Source organism: Galeopterus variegatus, unplaced genomic scaffold (assembly GCF_000696425.1).
Source record: "Galeopterus variegatus unplaced genomic scaffold, G_variegatus-3.0.2 Scaffold4549, whole genome shotgun sequence".
In the NCBI taxonomy this organism is placed as follows: domain Eukaryota; kingdom Metazoa; phylum Chordata; class Mammalia; order Dermoptera; family Cynocephalidae; genus Galeopterus; species Galeopterus variegatus.
In genome coordinates, this window is record NW_007730660.1 from 165908 (window position 1) to 182103 (window position 16196).

General features: G+C 41.1%; 1 protein-coding gene across 1 annotated transcript in view; it reads left to right on the forward strand.

Moving 5' to 3' along the window:
• SLC30A10 (solute carrier family 30, member 10) overlaps positions 1 to 16196 on the forward strand; it is a gene marked incomplete at its 3' end in the record, with an annotated part of 29952 nt that overhangs the window by 11257 nt on the left and 2499 nt on the right. Inside the window, exons 2-4 of the mRNA XM_008587819.1 lie at positions 6260 to 6356; positions 7200 to 7359; positions 7582 to 7733. Of these exons, the coding sequence (XP_008586041.1) occupies positions 6260 to 6356; positions 7200 to 7359; positions 7582 to 7733 (409 nt within the window). The remainder of the gene's footprint in view (positions 1 to 6259; positions 6357 to 7199; positions 7360 to 7581; positions 7734 to 16196) is intronic.

Here is a 16196-nt window from a genome sequence, read left to right on the forward strand (position 1 = left end):
CGCACTGGCCATCCCTATATAGGATCCGAACCCGCGGCGGGAACACCGCTGCGCTCCCAAGTACCGCACTCTCCCGAGTGCGCCAAGGGGCCGGCCCCTGCCATCTTATTTTTTATTTTCTGTTTGTTCCTTCTGTTTTTCATTTCTCTGTTTTCTTTTTCCTGCCTCCCTTGAACATATTTAAAATTCCACTTTGATTTTCTTATAGTCTTCCCGAGTGTATCATAATAGAGCTTTGTTAGTAGTTGTTCTAAGTAATGCATTACATATACATAACTTATCACAGGCTACTGGTGTCAGCATTTTGCTATTTTGAGTCAAGTGTGAAAACCTTACCTCCTTTTATGTCCCTCACCCCCATTTATAATTGTTAGAGTCACACAGATCTCTGAGGCTCTGTTCTTTTTTATTTTTTTGCTATTTTTCTCTCTGTTGTTTAAACAAGGTACTTACTTTCTTCTGTCTTCTGATTCTGCTGCTTATTATTTTTGCTGTTTCCCAGGTGGCTTGCTTTTTTCATGTTTTGTGTGTTTTATGATTTTTGATTGTGAGTTAATGTTCAACAGAACTTTCTCTGGGAGAATTCTTTGAGGAATAAATTGTAGGTATATTTTTCCATAGAAGATCTGCATTTGTTTCTGTCAGGTGCCTGAGAGTATTATCAGCTTGGGAAAACTTTAAAATTCTTTGCTTGATTCATTATTATTATTATTGCTAAAACATTCAAGTTTCCTTGTTGTCTCCTTGGGACAGTGAGTTTTTGTTTGATGTTTTTGTTGTTGTTGCTGTTCAACCTTTCACTAAGGGATCTAGCTTTATAAGGGGATCATGGATCCAAGTCTCCATCATGCATGTATCTAAGTTTTGTCTCTTAGGCCATATATGATCATGTGGCTATTAAACAACAAGACTAGAGTACTTGTCTTTATTGGGCAAATATCCTTAAGTCAGATTCTGGCTTCACCTTACCTATCTGGATTTTGACTTTGAGTTCATTTTTGGCCTTTGAGTATTTTTTTGAATTTTCTGCCACATTTTTTGAAGAGTTTGAAAAGTTTGACAGACCACATAATTTTATCCTAGAGCTAGAGGACTTATGACAGGCAAATTTAGATTCCCAGAATTCAGCACTTAATATAAGCTAGGTCCTCATTACTGCTTACAAGGACCTTAGCGGAAATGCAGCTATATCAGAGGAAAGGAATCCTCTTGGTTTTGGCTCTCCAAGATGCCAGCCAGTATGTGCCAGACCTAGCCAGGGCCAACATCTGGGTACTTAGTTCCATTGGCAGACCTCTCACAACAGGAGGTTAATATGGTAATGAATTCTCCCTATTTGGTCAACACATGGCATCCTTTCCCAGAGAGTGACATTTAAAACATTCCTGCCCATTTTCAGAATTTAAAAATCTGCAGCAATAACATCCTAGGCTCCTGATTTTATTTGTGGCACTTTTCCTTCCCAACTGGCATGAGAGAGAGAGAGATAGATCTGAAATCTTGCCTTTCTGCCTCTGAAAGATTTCTTTGGTTCTCAGTCCCCAATCTGATCTAAGAGAGATAGAAAGAGAGAGAGGGAGGAAAGAAGGAAGGAAGGAAGGAAGGAAGGAAGGAAGGAAGGAAGGAAGGAAGGAAGGAAGGAAGGAAGGAAGGAAGCTCCTGAATTTCATTTCCATTCTGAGCCCTTGTTTCAGGCTCTGTCTGCACTCTAGCTCCAGAACTATGTATGCCTGTGAATTCTGCTTCCTAAGGAAGCTGCTCCCTCATTCCCTTATTGGCTTCAGTCTGAGGGTCAGCCCTAGCAGATTCCTGAGCTGAAGCTGTTTTGGACATTTGAAGTTTATCTGTTGCTCCTGCTGTATGCTCTTGCAGATGCTATCTTTCCGCAGCTTTTGAACATGGCAAGCATATCATTCTACTAAAAAAATCTTTTGTTCTGAAGTTGGGATGTGCTTCTTGTGTTTCATTTCCCTCTGTATTCTCCTTCTCTGCCCAGAAAGGTTCGGTTGGATAGTTAATGGTTTAATGGTTTAACCAAGTTCTTAAGTTAGTCCATTTCCTTCTCTACCACATGTAAGGCTGGTGTTTTTGTTAGGCTTTCCTCCTTTTACTTTGTCATTGTTTTCTGGGTCAAACATTTGTTTTTCAAACATAAACTTTTCTCATATCACAGTGAGAGAAATGAAGTCAATGTTTTATGGGTCTGCCAAAAGCAATTGTTGTCCAAACAAATCTTGTCAACCCTCACCTCTCTGAGTTGCATAATCTCACTCAAAAGGCATTTTCCAATTAAACCAAAAATCTACCCCAGGCGTGGACTCAAACTATCATTGTCCTGTCTAGATTCCCTTCAGCATGTCTGGTCCTCCACTGCCTGTCTTTAGAGTACTAACTCTGCCTGTTTCTTAACCTGTTCTTTAGGGTATGACAAACCCCTGCCCCACAATAAATGTTTTGCTCTGATCATCTAATAATTCCTTCAATATTCTATGTTACTCTTCCTGGGATTCTCACATGGCAGTTTTCTCTTCCAATTACGGCATAAGAAGCCACCCAAAATTTAGTGGCATAAGATAACCATCATTTTATCATACTCAGGGATTTTGTGGGCTGGAATTTGGAAAGAACACAGTGAGAACAGCCTGTCTACTTCCATGATGTCTGAGCCTCAGCTGGGAAGACTCAGAGGCTGGGGTGACTAGACGGCTGGAGGCTGCAGCCACTTGAAGGCTATGGATTACAAGCAAGTGAGAAGGTGGGAGGAGTGTCAAGCCCAAAGACCCCACCTCTGGGTGGAAGGAGCATCGGGGTCACCCTGTAGAAGAACATGTGGCGTAGGAGATATGGTTGTGGCCATTTTTGAAAAAACAATCTGCATAGTTTGCCCTCTGGCTACAATTTACATTACTTCAACATGTAAAATACACTCACCCCTTCCCAAGACCCCTAAAATCTCATACCATATGGCATCAGCTCCAAGTCCAGGATCTTATCATCTGAAATGGATCCAGGGTGAATGTAGCTCATCAGGTGTAGTTCTCAGGTGAATGTCTTCCCTCAATTTGAAGATCTGTGAACTAAAACAAATGATCTGCCTTCCACATACCCGACATAAGTGATGGGACATGCATACGATAACTGCCACACTCCCCAACTGCATTTATTCTGGACAGCATTCATGGCTTTAAGAGGCTTTTAACAGCTCCCTGAATCTGGTTCCGTCTGGTGGGGGTGGGGGTGTATTCCTGATTTCAGTTGGCTATCTGAAATCTTGCCTTTCTGTCTCTGAAAGATTTCTTTGGTTCCCAGTCCCCAATCTGATCTAATCTAATCCCCCTTTTTCATGTGTTTAGACATGTGTGCATTTCCTTTCCTTTTTTGCATCTTTCTGGCCTCAGGACAGCTCTCTGTTCCTCCAGCTCAATCTGCCTGTTGGGTCTGAGAGCAAATTACTCTCCCTGTCATTTTCTTTCCACAGGAGACTGAAGTATATAACAAAAGGCAGTCTTAAAAGCTCATGCTCACTATGGCCTGCTAAAATAGCCCCATATCTATAACAACAGCCATTCTTTGGTAGGCAATAAGCTGTGGTTACCTGCCAAGGTCAAAATACTGCTTGGCTCACACTTACTGGAGCAGTAAAACCCGACAGCTCCTGCCCTGACCACACCAGAAGCTCAATCTCCTTGTATTACTTTGGCCTGTAGATACTCATTTTTATCTTTCTCACGGTTCATGCCAACTCACCAATATGTTAGGGCTTTAGGGACTCAAAAATGATACTCCTTTCTTACACTCCTAGGCTTGGAAGCAAATGAGAGATAAGATATGAATGACAGTTGAACATAAAATATCAACTATATTATAGGTATTGAAGGATATGGCTTGAGTGTAGAGACAAAGAGCTTCCTAACAGCTTATTCTAGAATTAAACTCACCCACTCGGTGCAAGACCTTCCTCCACAGGGCAGAGCCTGCCCCAGTAAGCTTCCCTCATGTATCAGGATAGCAGGACTCTGTGGGAAGGCAAATCTGAAAAAGAATACCAGAAGAGGTTAGCTTAGCATGATTTACTCTTTCTCAGAAATTTACCAAAGAGGTTATCCTGCCTCTGGGAGAAAAGTTGGGGGAGCAGCAGAAAGAGGCCAAGAGTGATACTCCCACAGATGTGTCCTCTCCCATGGAGGTGTCCTTGTGGAAATGTGAAGCTTGGGGAATGGAGGGTCCTTTAACACAAAAAACTGGGAGCTGGGAGGCTCCAGTGTGAACCTTGTAGACTGTCTGCAGGGTGACATATTTATCTTGATGGGAGGAAGCATATCTGGTGAGGAAATTCTGAGACAACAGATCCAAACTGAACTCACCAGCTACCTATGCCGTGGATGACTGCCGCCCGCACCCCCAGCTCTTCTCACACCATGAACAGACTTGGATATAAGTGTGCCACTCAAAGATGCATAATAGACAGCAACAATCCAATATGGGAACTACATGAGATACTACAAAGAAAAGGTCAAAAGAAGAGCCAGCAAAAAGGCAGAGGAAAAATACTTGTATATGGAGGAATGATAATGAGGGAATTCTCAGATAAAACAATGAACATGAACTGTGAGAACTCAGGGGGATAAAAGGAGGATAACAAAACATTATGGAAATGAAAACTTGCATGGGAAGCAGTGAGACAAAGAATAAGCACTGTTGAAAACCATCAATGATATGGAAGACAGGCTGGAGAAACAGACCAAGGAATTTAAAGCAACTAAAAGGAAGATAATGTGTGTGGACAAGAAACAGCACAATACAGCAGATATATGCTAGGTATTTCCTGAGGTAGAAAGCAGGCAAGTATTCCAGAAAAAATATTTAAAGCTGTAATAGAATCATTTTTTTCTCTAAAGGGAGATAAAAACCTGCAAATCAAAAGGGATAATTGACATGGAATATATATGCAGACATATACATTCCGGAGATGTTTCTGAATATCAAGGATAAAGGAAGACTCCCACAGGCATCCAGGCAGAAAAACCCTGTCATCTACCGGGGAACAAATATTAGGTTGTTCCAAATCCTTTATCTGGTTTAGGAGACTCTTGCTTACCTGAAGTGTCATTCCGCCCACCCTATCACCTCAACATTAGGTTGGATTCAGATTTTTCCACAGTAACATGCAATGCCAAGCTATAATGGATAGATGTATACGTAATCCTCAGAGATAAAATAAAATATAAGCCTAAGAATTTTATACCATCTCAGTGTTGTTTATTTATAAATGGCAACATAAAGACATCAAATGTATATATACAAAAAACTCAAAAATTCTTTTTGAAAGAAACCACCAGATGAAATCCACTCAGCCAAAATGTGAATCAAGATGAGCTCACAAATGGAAAAGCCATAGTATAAAAAGACTGTTGGTGAGCACCAAACCAATTTAAATATAGAACTGCAGCTAAATCACTTTCAGAATTATAGGTACAGAATAGAATGTAAGTATTTTTGATATTAATGAGAATACCGTCAGAAAGAATCATTAAATAAAGTTAAATAATCTCCCCTCCAGAAGTTTTAAAGAACTCACGAACTAGTGACATCAGAAGCCTAATGGAAACCAAACTCTCATACATTTTTTAATAAAAGGAAGAAATGAAATTGTCTTTATTTGCAGGTAATATAGTTGTTTACCTAGAAAATACCAGGAAATCTAAGAAACAATTATGAGAGTTAACAAGTGAATTTAGCAAGGTCAGAAGATAGAAGGTTAATATAAAAAAAGTCAATTACATTCTCATACATTAGCAGCAAAGAATTGGAAAATAAAAGGAAGATAATAATCTCATAACTTTTGGTAGGAGCATAAATTTGTACAATATGTTTGGATCGCAATTTGTCAATAGCTATAAAAAATTTTAAATGCCCATGCTTTTTGACCCAGTGTGTTCAGAAACTTATCATATTACAAAGAGCGAGCAACAATATATGCACAACGATGTTTACTGTAACAGTTTACATAAATAATCACAGCCATGACACAACAATGACGAAATGCAAGTGTATAAAAAAGAATACTAAGTGTGCATCGGTGGAGATGGGGGTTGCTTAAATAAACTATGTACATCTCTACTATGAAATGGCATAAGCAGATAAAAAGAATGAGGTAATTATATCAAAGCCTCTCAGAATAATGATATTTTTTGATGAACTCCAAGAGCCACATTTGAGATGTTTTATATGCATGAGTGAAGCTGTTGCAATTGTCCAGATGATGCAGATGGAGGCAGTGTTGATACTCAAGGCCAAGTTGATTCGTCTCTGAAGCTCATGATGTCATTTCACTCTTCCTGGCTGGAAAAACTTGGGCAAGTCGTTGACCTTCCGAACCTGTTTTCTCCAGCTAAAATGAGGAAAGGTAGTGAGCGTGTCTGAAGGGCAGCGCGGGGGCCAGGTGCGGTCACGCCACACACACCCAGCTCCATTTGGTCAGGTTGGTCCTTTGAAGATGTGACACGTCATCCACAGGGAGGACCGTGTGATCCGCGAATACTCGTTTATGTTTTACATAATTTCCTTGCAGAAAAGCATTTGATGTGTTCTGAGTTCTTCACTTACATCAACTTTTAAAAATTGTAGTCATCTACATGATTCCAACTATATGACATTCTAAAAAAGGCAAAAGTGGGAGTTTTCAGGGATTAGGGAGGATGGAAGGATAAATAGACAGAGTGCAGAGGATTTGTAGGGCAGCAAAACTCCTCTGGATGACACTATGATAAGGATACGTGTCGTTATTCACTTGTTGAAGCCCATAGGATGCACAGCACCAAGAGTGAACCCTGATGAAAACTCTGCACTGTGGGTGATAATGACGTCAGTGTAGGTTCATCTAATATGACAAATGGACTCCTCTGAGGGGGATGTTGATAGCAGGGGAGGCTGTGAGTGTGTGGGGAGGGGTATGCGGGAATTCTCTGTAGTTTCCGCTCCATTTTGCTGCAAACCTAAAACTTCTCTAAAAAATAAAATCTATTTAAAAGGGGAAAAACCCCACGACCATAGCCTTGCACTGGAAACTCAAATGCCCGCAGCCTGCAGGCAGCTAGTACAAGAGAGTAAAACAGGCCGGGCTTCAGGAACATTTTTGAAATGCGTGGCTTCCCTGCCTCTCATGTTTTTCCACTGTCCTCTTGCCTCTCTGGATTCAGGTCTTCCCGGCCCCCATGCTCACTACGGTCTAGCGCCCGCCACCTCTCTGCCCCGGGCAGCGTCGCCTCACCTCTGCGCCTTAACATCGGGCTCTTGCGGGTCTCTGCCCGGAGCGCCCTTCGCAGCCCTGCTCGTGGCTGGCTTCTGCTGTCGCTCAGGGTCCCACTCAGCTCTCACCTCTTCATAGAGACTGTCCACGAGCATCCCATCGGAACTGGCTCCATGGCCACTTGAAGTGAAAAATGCTTGAAAGCCGCTGGCGTAGATGATTTATTTTTCCTGATTTTTTCCCAACTTCCCTCCTTGCGTCTTCGCTCTCTTCCTCCCTCCCTCTCTAGTCCTTTCATTCTTTTATTTACTCTTTCTTTTCTTCCTCTCTAGAACATGAGATCCACAGGTCCTTCTCTGTCGTGTTCTGTGCTGCATCCTTCCCCTGGACCTGTGTCTGGATTATGGCAAATGTGCAGTGAAGATGTGCTGCCTGACCAGATGGCTCTTATTCCCCAGCTTCAGTGGCTTGCTGTCCCCTTAAGGTAAAGCCCCTGATCCCTTACGTGGTTTAGGACACCCCAGCACCTCAAATCCCGCCCTCCAGTCCTCACTCACACCCCTCTCTATCACCTGCAGGGCGCGGCTCATGCCGTTCTCTCCTCCTGGGCACTCCGCGCCGCTCTCATGGCTCTGTGCCCACCTCTCCTTGGGTCTCAGTCGCCACTCCTTCAGGCAGGCCTCCCTCACACCACCCTAGGGGGAGCTTCCTCTCCGGGGCCCCATCAGGCCCTCTCCTCCCCTCATCACGACCCCCTCACACCACAGGGCGGTCAGGTGCTTGTGTCCAGCTGGGAGGGAGAGACCGTGTCCCTCTCACCTGATGGCGTATCGTGGTTATGTGGCAAATGGACACTTGAATGAATGACTATGAGGCATTTCTGAAATCTGCCTCCTCTTCTTCATTCTGTTTTGATGACCCACACCGCCACCCACACAAACACCTGGGGACAGCCCGGACCCTTCTCCACCCACCATCGACCTCCACTCCAGGCACATCCCGTCAGTCGCTAAGCCCTGTAAGTTCTACTTCCATAATGTCCTCCAGTCTGTCCTCTTCTTTCCGTTTTCACTAGCAGAGGCCATCACCATCTCTTGTCTAGAATGTTGCAAACCTGCTTTTTCTGGTTTGCCACATTCCTGCAGTCACTTCAATCCACCCTTCATGGCTGCCAGACTCATCTTTATGAAAATTAAACCCAATTATGGTATTCCTGTTATCACAACCTTTTCGTGGTTTCCTGCTGCATTCAGAATAAGTTTAAAACTCTTTATATGGTGGCCCATGATCTGGTTATAAATATTGCACATAGTCCAAGGCATTCAACTCACATTTATCACATCTTAGCTCTCATAGTAACTATCAAACTGAATGAAATGTGCATGTTTCTTGTCTTACCTGGAAAGTCCTGTGAGCAATCTAACATGTTTATCTCTGTGTTCTCCAGCACCTGGCCCATTTCAGGTGTCCTACAAATGTTTGGTGAATTGAATTTGTCTAGGCAGTGAGGGCATGGACATGCAGCTTGTTTTAATTTGGACATATTTTCTCTATTTCTCTAGTGACAATGTCAAGGCATCATTCTCCACATTATAATATCATTTGAGAACAATGTAGACTCTGCCCTTATCTACTCTCCTCAGTGAAGAAATGCGATATGAAATTCACTTATTCTTTGGGTTCTTCCTTCATCTATCCCCTAAATATTGAATACTTGGTGTGTGTCTAGCATGGTTTCAGGCACTGGGGATACAATACAGGGAAAACCAAGCCAAACCAGGCGATGCGGTAGTGATAACAGGATGGCCATTGAGACTCAGTGGACAGGGGGGCTTCACAGAGGGACAGCCATTTGAGACAAGGCCTGGGTGATAAGAAGGAACCCATCAGTCACATGGAGAGCAGGGAAGAGCATTTCGAGCTGGAGGAACAGCCAGAGCAGCGAGCTATGGAGGAACAAGACTGGAATGTCTGAGGAACAGAGAAGACCAGTGTGGCTGGCAGGGGGTGAACCAGATAGAGGGTGAAGGAGGTGGGGTTGGACAGGTAGGCAGGGACGCTTTTATCTTGTGGGCCAGTTGTGTCAGGCTTCAGTTCGTCTGCACATGACTAAACCCCATGGATAACAGCAGCTTGAACATGAGATTTTTTCTTTTGTGGGAAAAACTTTTGGAAGTAAGGCACTCCTGGGCTGGTACATGGCTTCAAAATCATCAGCAATCCAACTCCCCCTGACCCCGGCCCCCAAGCACCCCAAACTGCTCTGCCTTCCCTAGGATGAGGCCCCTATCCTCATGGTCTAAGCACTTGCTGCAGCTCCAGCCATCACATTCACATCCCATGTGGCAGAATGGAGAAAAAGGCAAATGAGGGCCTGCCTCTTCCATTTAAGGAAATTCCTGAAAGTAGCCTATGGCATCTTCATTTATAGCTTCTAACCCAAAGCTAGTTATGTGGCCACAGCTAGCTACATGAGAAGATGAACACTGTAGTCTTTAGTTGAGCAGCAAAAAACAAGGAAGGAGCATGCTCAGCCATGTGCTGAGCTGAGGACAGGCGATCAACTACTGAAGGAAAAGGGAGCATAGACACAGGGGTGGAAGCTAGTGGCACACCAGGGCAAGAGGTTTGGGTTTTATCTGAAGTAGGAGGAGAGGGTTTTAAGTTGAGGACTTGCTTGGTTAGATACACACTTTAACATGATCACTCTGGTTGCTGTATGAAGAACATAGTGGATGAAAAATTGGTAGAAGATTCATGAAATAATTTTGGAGACAGATGATGGAGTATTGTTGAGGCAGTGAGATAAAGGTAAGTGATGACTTGGGGTGTATTTCAGAAGGAGAGTGAACTGATTTGTTGATGGTTTTAGTTGAGGAATGAGGGAAAGGCAGGAATTAAGGACGGCCTCTGGCTTTTGGCCTTATCAACTGGGTCGATGCTGACGTCATTTACTCTGATGGGGAAGATGAGGGACATGTTTGTAGTGTCTACTAGATATCCAGGTGGAGATGGACAAATATACATTGAATTGGAGTTTGACGAAGCCCAGACTGGAGATACATATTTGGAAGTCCATCTGAATATAGATTTAAAGCATGGGACTGAGTGAGATTATCAAAGGAACGAACACAGAGAGCAAGGAGGAGGGAGGCCAGGACTGAGTCCTGAGACACTCCAACATTTAAAGATTTAGAAGAGGAGGAAGAACTGTCAATGATATATACAGAAAACCAGGAGGGTGCAGGGTTCAAAAGTCAAATGAAGGGAGTGTTTGAAGAAGGGGAGCAAGCTCTTCAGTAACAAATGTCACTGAGAATTCCAGCCAGATAAGGACAGAAAACCAATGGATTTGGGAATGAATGTCATGGATAACATTGACAAAGCCTTTTCAGCGATGTGGTGAAGATGGAGATGGGAATGGAGTGGGGGTGGGGGGGAGAATGGAATGTAAGGATGTAAAGACTGTGAGAAATTTCTCAAGAGTTTTTTCTCTGGAGGGATCAGAGAAATGGAGCAGGAATAATTCCTCCAGCAATGGGGAGGAATAGAATAAATAGAGGAATAGAATTAAAAAGGCCTTTTAATTTGTGCTTTTACTATTTTTTTTAGTTGAAACAAAATTGATTATATGTATTTGTGGGGTAAGGAGTTGACTCTCAGTATTTGTGTACAATATGTGATGATCAAATCAGGTTAGTTGGCGTATTTGTCATTACAAAATGTACTCTTTTTACCTTTTTTTTTTTTAAGGATTAGTCTTGACTGTGGAGAAGAGGAGAAAACCGTTGTTAGCAATTCATAATACTCATAGACATAGGTTCTTGACCAACTATTGACCAGAAGTGTCTGGTTGCAAATGACAAAAAACCTATCTATGCTTGCTTAAACAAAAAGGGAAAATTTACTGGTTCACATAATCAAGTTGGAACCAGAGACTTGGGTTTCATTAGAGATTTTCTTTCATTGTCTCTCATCTCTTTCTGCCTCCTCTCCTACTGCAGATTAAAGGGTGTTGTTGAGAAGGGAGCATGGGGAGATATGATCACAGAGGCTCATCCTCACAGTTAAGTGGCCAGACGAGAAATGGAGCCTCTCTCTCTTGCAGATCCATCTTGAAAATTTCAGGAGGAGAACTCTGGCCCGTCTTGGGTCAAGTGCCCATCTCTTGAACCAAGCATTGTGACCAGGGGAGGAGGAGTGATAATTGGCTCTCCCTAGGTTACGTGCCCATCTCTGTGTCTGAGGAGCAGGAAGGAAGGAGGCAGGGAGAAGTTCTAGGCAATCCAAAACCTTAGCTGACCCATTTAAACTACTGTGGTTATAAATACAGTGCTTATTTTCTAGAACTCATTGATTATTGGTCCATGGCTTCATAATTGCAGCAACAATACCTTTTGTTTGTCTCTGTATTTCTATCTTCATTATCTTATCTGATATATAAAACAACTGCATACGCTAGGTAGGACAAGGTTCTTAATTGCATGTTACAGATTGGGAAACTAAAGCTCAGAAATTTGGTGACAGTCCAAGTTGTAGTATCCTTTCATGTCAGAGGTCAAGAATCTTAGTTCTCCTCCAGACCTCATGTCAATATCCAACACTGCTTCTCATTTGTCATGGTCATAATGCTATGTCCCCAGTCCAGATACCCTGATTCTCTTGACTCTTCTGCCACATGACCAACAGAAGACAAGGTCAGGATGGACAGAGATGTATAGCAATATTAACTGAGAAGTTTAGAGTTTGTATTTGTAAAGTACTTTATTTTAAATATTTTTATGTACATAAAATATTTTATTAATCAATATCTTATATTTGTTAAATATTTTATTAATCAATAGCTAGTTAATTTTAAGCCAATTAAGCTAATCAGATTATTTGGACTGTAACTGTGAAGGAGAGTCCACAATGCTTCTTACTAGGAGTCAACAATAGTTCTGGGAATGATGATAGCCAGAAGTTAATGGAAGGAGCCAACATTTGTTGATTATCTGCCAAAAGCACCATGAGAGGTCCTTCACATACGCTGTTTCATTTGATTCTCACAACCACTGTGTGAGAGAGTGATAACCTCTATCTCCAGGTTCTGCAGAGGCTCATGGAAGTTAAGTGACTTGTGTACTTGCTAATAGCTAGCAAATAGAGTTAAGACTGGATCTTAGATCTGCATGGCTCCAAAGCCTGTCCTTCGACTACATCATGCTGAATATTTAACCAGTGAGTTTGCCAGACAAAGGTAAAGGCGTTTAGTGATGAGTTTTGTTTTAACCGCCTACCCTGTACACACACACAATTTCTTGGGCTAATGGCCTTTCTAATTAAAGTTCATGTAGCCTAAAAATTAAGATGAATGTAGCAATGAAGGAAGTTGCTGTTTGTGTTAGATTGTTTCTGACGGCATTAAATAACACATGTGAATCTTTTCTGGAAATTAGGAAATAATATAGAATTTAATTTACAGTTAAAACTATTAGGTTTAGAACCAACACTGAATGGGAGTTTTCCTCCATTTTTTGCAACTTTTTGTTCTTTTTGCTTCCATTTGAATTGGAAACAGTCCAAAAGTTGATTTCCCTGTCACTAGTCACCAATCAGGAGGTAATCAGACCCCAAATGATATCAGAAAGTGATGATGAACTTTGAATGAGAGGTGTTTCTTAAACTCCCAGTTCTGCTTCTAACCCTTTCCTCCATTCTTCCTAATTGCGATATCCCCTTCTCATTTTCATGTTTTCACTTACCCAACCTCAAGCACAGGGTTCCCCATCAGGGAGTCTCTGGGGCTGTCCGTGTGACCTGGAGATGGTAAGAGACACATACAGCAGAGCTACGGTGTCTATAACAACAAACTGCCCCAGATGACATGGCCTCTTACTCTCAAATGCATCTAATGGCCCCAAGGAGTATTTCTCCTTTATCAACAGCTGATTCAAAGTGGTGTTGACCACTACCCACATTTTATCTTTTTTCAGATCTTATGCATCTACTATAAAAAAAAAAGAGTGGTCACCTCAAGTAAAGAATCTCTTAAATTTAATCTATTCTGAAAGACTTTGAGGAAAAAAACACATCATCCTTGTTGCTATATAAAAGTTGATGTCATTCTTTTACACATGTGCACTCGACAATCAGTAACCTGGGTTCCTATGTTTTCTATAGTGGAAGTATTGTCATTCAAACTGTATTTCACTTCCAGCTGCAGGAACTTAAAAACGTTTTATCTTATGTCTGCATTAAGTTTCACTGCTCCTTAGATGAGACTGTAAACAAATCCTTAAATGTGTATTATCTCTAAAAGTAACCCTTCTGTGAATCTTTCAGTGAAAGGAAATATTCCCCCCTCCCTAAGCTTGGATTTAAAACTCAAGGTGGTGGTTAGTTTTGGTTAATGCTTATTGAGCGTTTCTTTTGACCCTGGTACTACACTAAGCAATTCATGTGTGTTTCCTCACTGAAGTCTCTCGACAACCCCATGCAGTAGATACTATTACTATCCTTTTTTCACAGATGAAGAAAAAGGTGTAAGGAACTTGTCCCAGGTCACATGAGCAGTAGCAAGCAAGTAGTAGAGCTCCAATTAAGTGCCAAGTGTGCCTGACTCCAAAGCTCAAATTATTAACTCCTACGCTACTGTGCCTTTCAAGGTTTCTTAACTTGAGTGCAAAATTAAAATTATCCAGAGTCTGATGTTTTCTCAATAAACAGGTTGCATCATTTGTTGCATGGTGGGACTTGTGTTCTTATCACTTCCTGAGCTAGCATTGGTAGCAGACATACTCCTTCGTTGCAAGAATAAGTGGCATTCTGGAGAACCATAGAGGTGCCTTTAGGTAACGGCACTCAGCAGGCTGATGGGTACAGCTCTAAATTCTTATTAGCGCTGCTTCTCTAAGAATGAGCCTTCTAGGTGGCTGGAAACTCACAGCACCGCTGCCTATCTCTTCCTTATCAACAGCCCATTCAAAGTGGGGTTGGCCACGACTTAGTTTCTGCCTTTTTTCACATCTCATGCCTCTATCATAAAAAAAAAAAAAAAAGAATGGGAACCACCTCAAATCAAGAGTCTCTTAAATCTAATGTATCCTGAAAAATGTCAAAATGTATGCATAATTTGGGGGTAAAAAAAGTACGTTTGTATAGCCAAAGTGTTACAAATACACATAGTATACAAATTCACCAATGAAGAACTGACTTTGAACACAGGATTCCTCAGCTATTTGGAGAAGGGATTTTCTTTTGTAAAGTCTTCACATTATTGTATGCTCTGCATGTTTGGAGCTGGGCTAATGATGAGAAGTCTCCATCTTTTGATGATGTATTCAAAATCTAGGAGCCTCCAGATTTTTCTATGGGGAAAAGAGCTTCCTCACCTTTTAAATGAGAATTTGGTGCTTTGGACGAGATGTTCATTCTCTTCCCTGAAGGGAACACTATCTCTTGTCAAGTGGAACTAAAAAATTAAAACAAAAACAGCTGCTTTTCAATTTCTAAAAAAATAATGGTTTGTTAATTTCTGGGTCAAATACCAGTGTAGAAAGGATTTTTAGTGTCATAATCTCTGAATTTATGAATTTTAGCATGATAAGTTTTGTACCAATAAAAGGTGAACTTAAAATTTTTTTCATTTATTTAGAACAAAAGTGTTAAAAATTATTAAATTAGTACAATGTGGGGGTGAAGAATATAAGCTCTAGAGTTTGATGCCTAAATCCCATCTCGAGTATATCATTTACAGATTGTGTGATCTTGGGTAAATTAACTTAAAATCTCTGGGCTTCAGGTTCTTCACTTATAAAATAGTACTTATTTATGGGGCTGTTGTGAGGATGAAATGAGATAATGCCTATAAAGTACTCAGTACAGGGCTTGACAGAGTCAGAGCTCAATAAACAAAAGCTATAGAAACCTCGTAATTTACTGTAAAGTATAAAACGCAGCCTAAATTTCTATCAATTAACTTAGATTTTATATATGCGAGACATTTAATATATACTTAATTTATATATGTATTTTATATATTTTTAAAAATTTATGTATTTATAACTTTTTTTCAGAGTCAAAACATTTTTCAATAGTGCATGTCCTTGGTACTATCTAGCTACTCTTATCCTTTCTTAAAGTCAGGAACCGGACCCCAGGCAAGGTATCTCAGACACAGCCTACTCCTGTGCTTCCTTGGCCACTGGCTTTCTAGTTCCATTGACTGTGCTCCCGGGGCAGTGACACAATCCTTGTTATCTGCCTTGTCTAGGAGAATGACTGGGCAATCTGCTGATACCAGGTTTTTCTTTCAGTTGTGAATAACAAAGAAATGCAGTTAGCAAGGAACACTTTAGCCCTGTCAAGTGAGTTCCAAAAGGCCTGGCTCACTTATTTTCACTGCTTTGCTTGCTGTCCTTTGTTAAATTTTTGGAAGTTTCACGGTTTGAAGTATTACTACTAATAATACTAATGATAATAACAGTAGTTAACACTTATTGAGTGCTTACTATGTACCAGGCACTGTTATAAGCTCTTTACACATATTGACTCATTTAATCCTTACTATACTATTATTCCCATTTTACAGTAGTGAAAACAGGCCCAGATGATTAGGGAACTTGTCCAAGGCCACACGGCTTCAAAACTTTCATCAGTCTAGATCTTCTTACTTCTATATTATTGATCAAAATTATACTCATACTTAGAGAATACTTTAAGTGATCCATTTCCTCAAGTTCTCAGTGTAGGAGTATTTTCCTGGAGGGGTGAATGTTTAATGAGCTCACTGAATTTGGAGGCTCATCTGGTATAAAGTGGGACTCTCAGATCAAGGGTGCTTTAGCATGATTGTTATGGATGCTCAGAGATTATTAAAAGGCAAGATTATGTTTTACAAGGCTAAGAAAATAAATGGGATTAGAAATTAGAATGTTTTACTAACGAATAATGTAGCTTTTTTTGA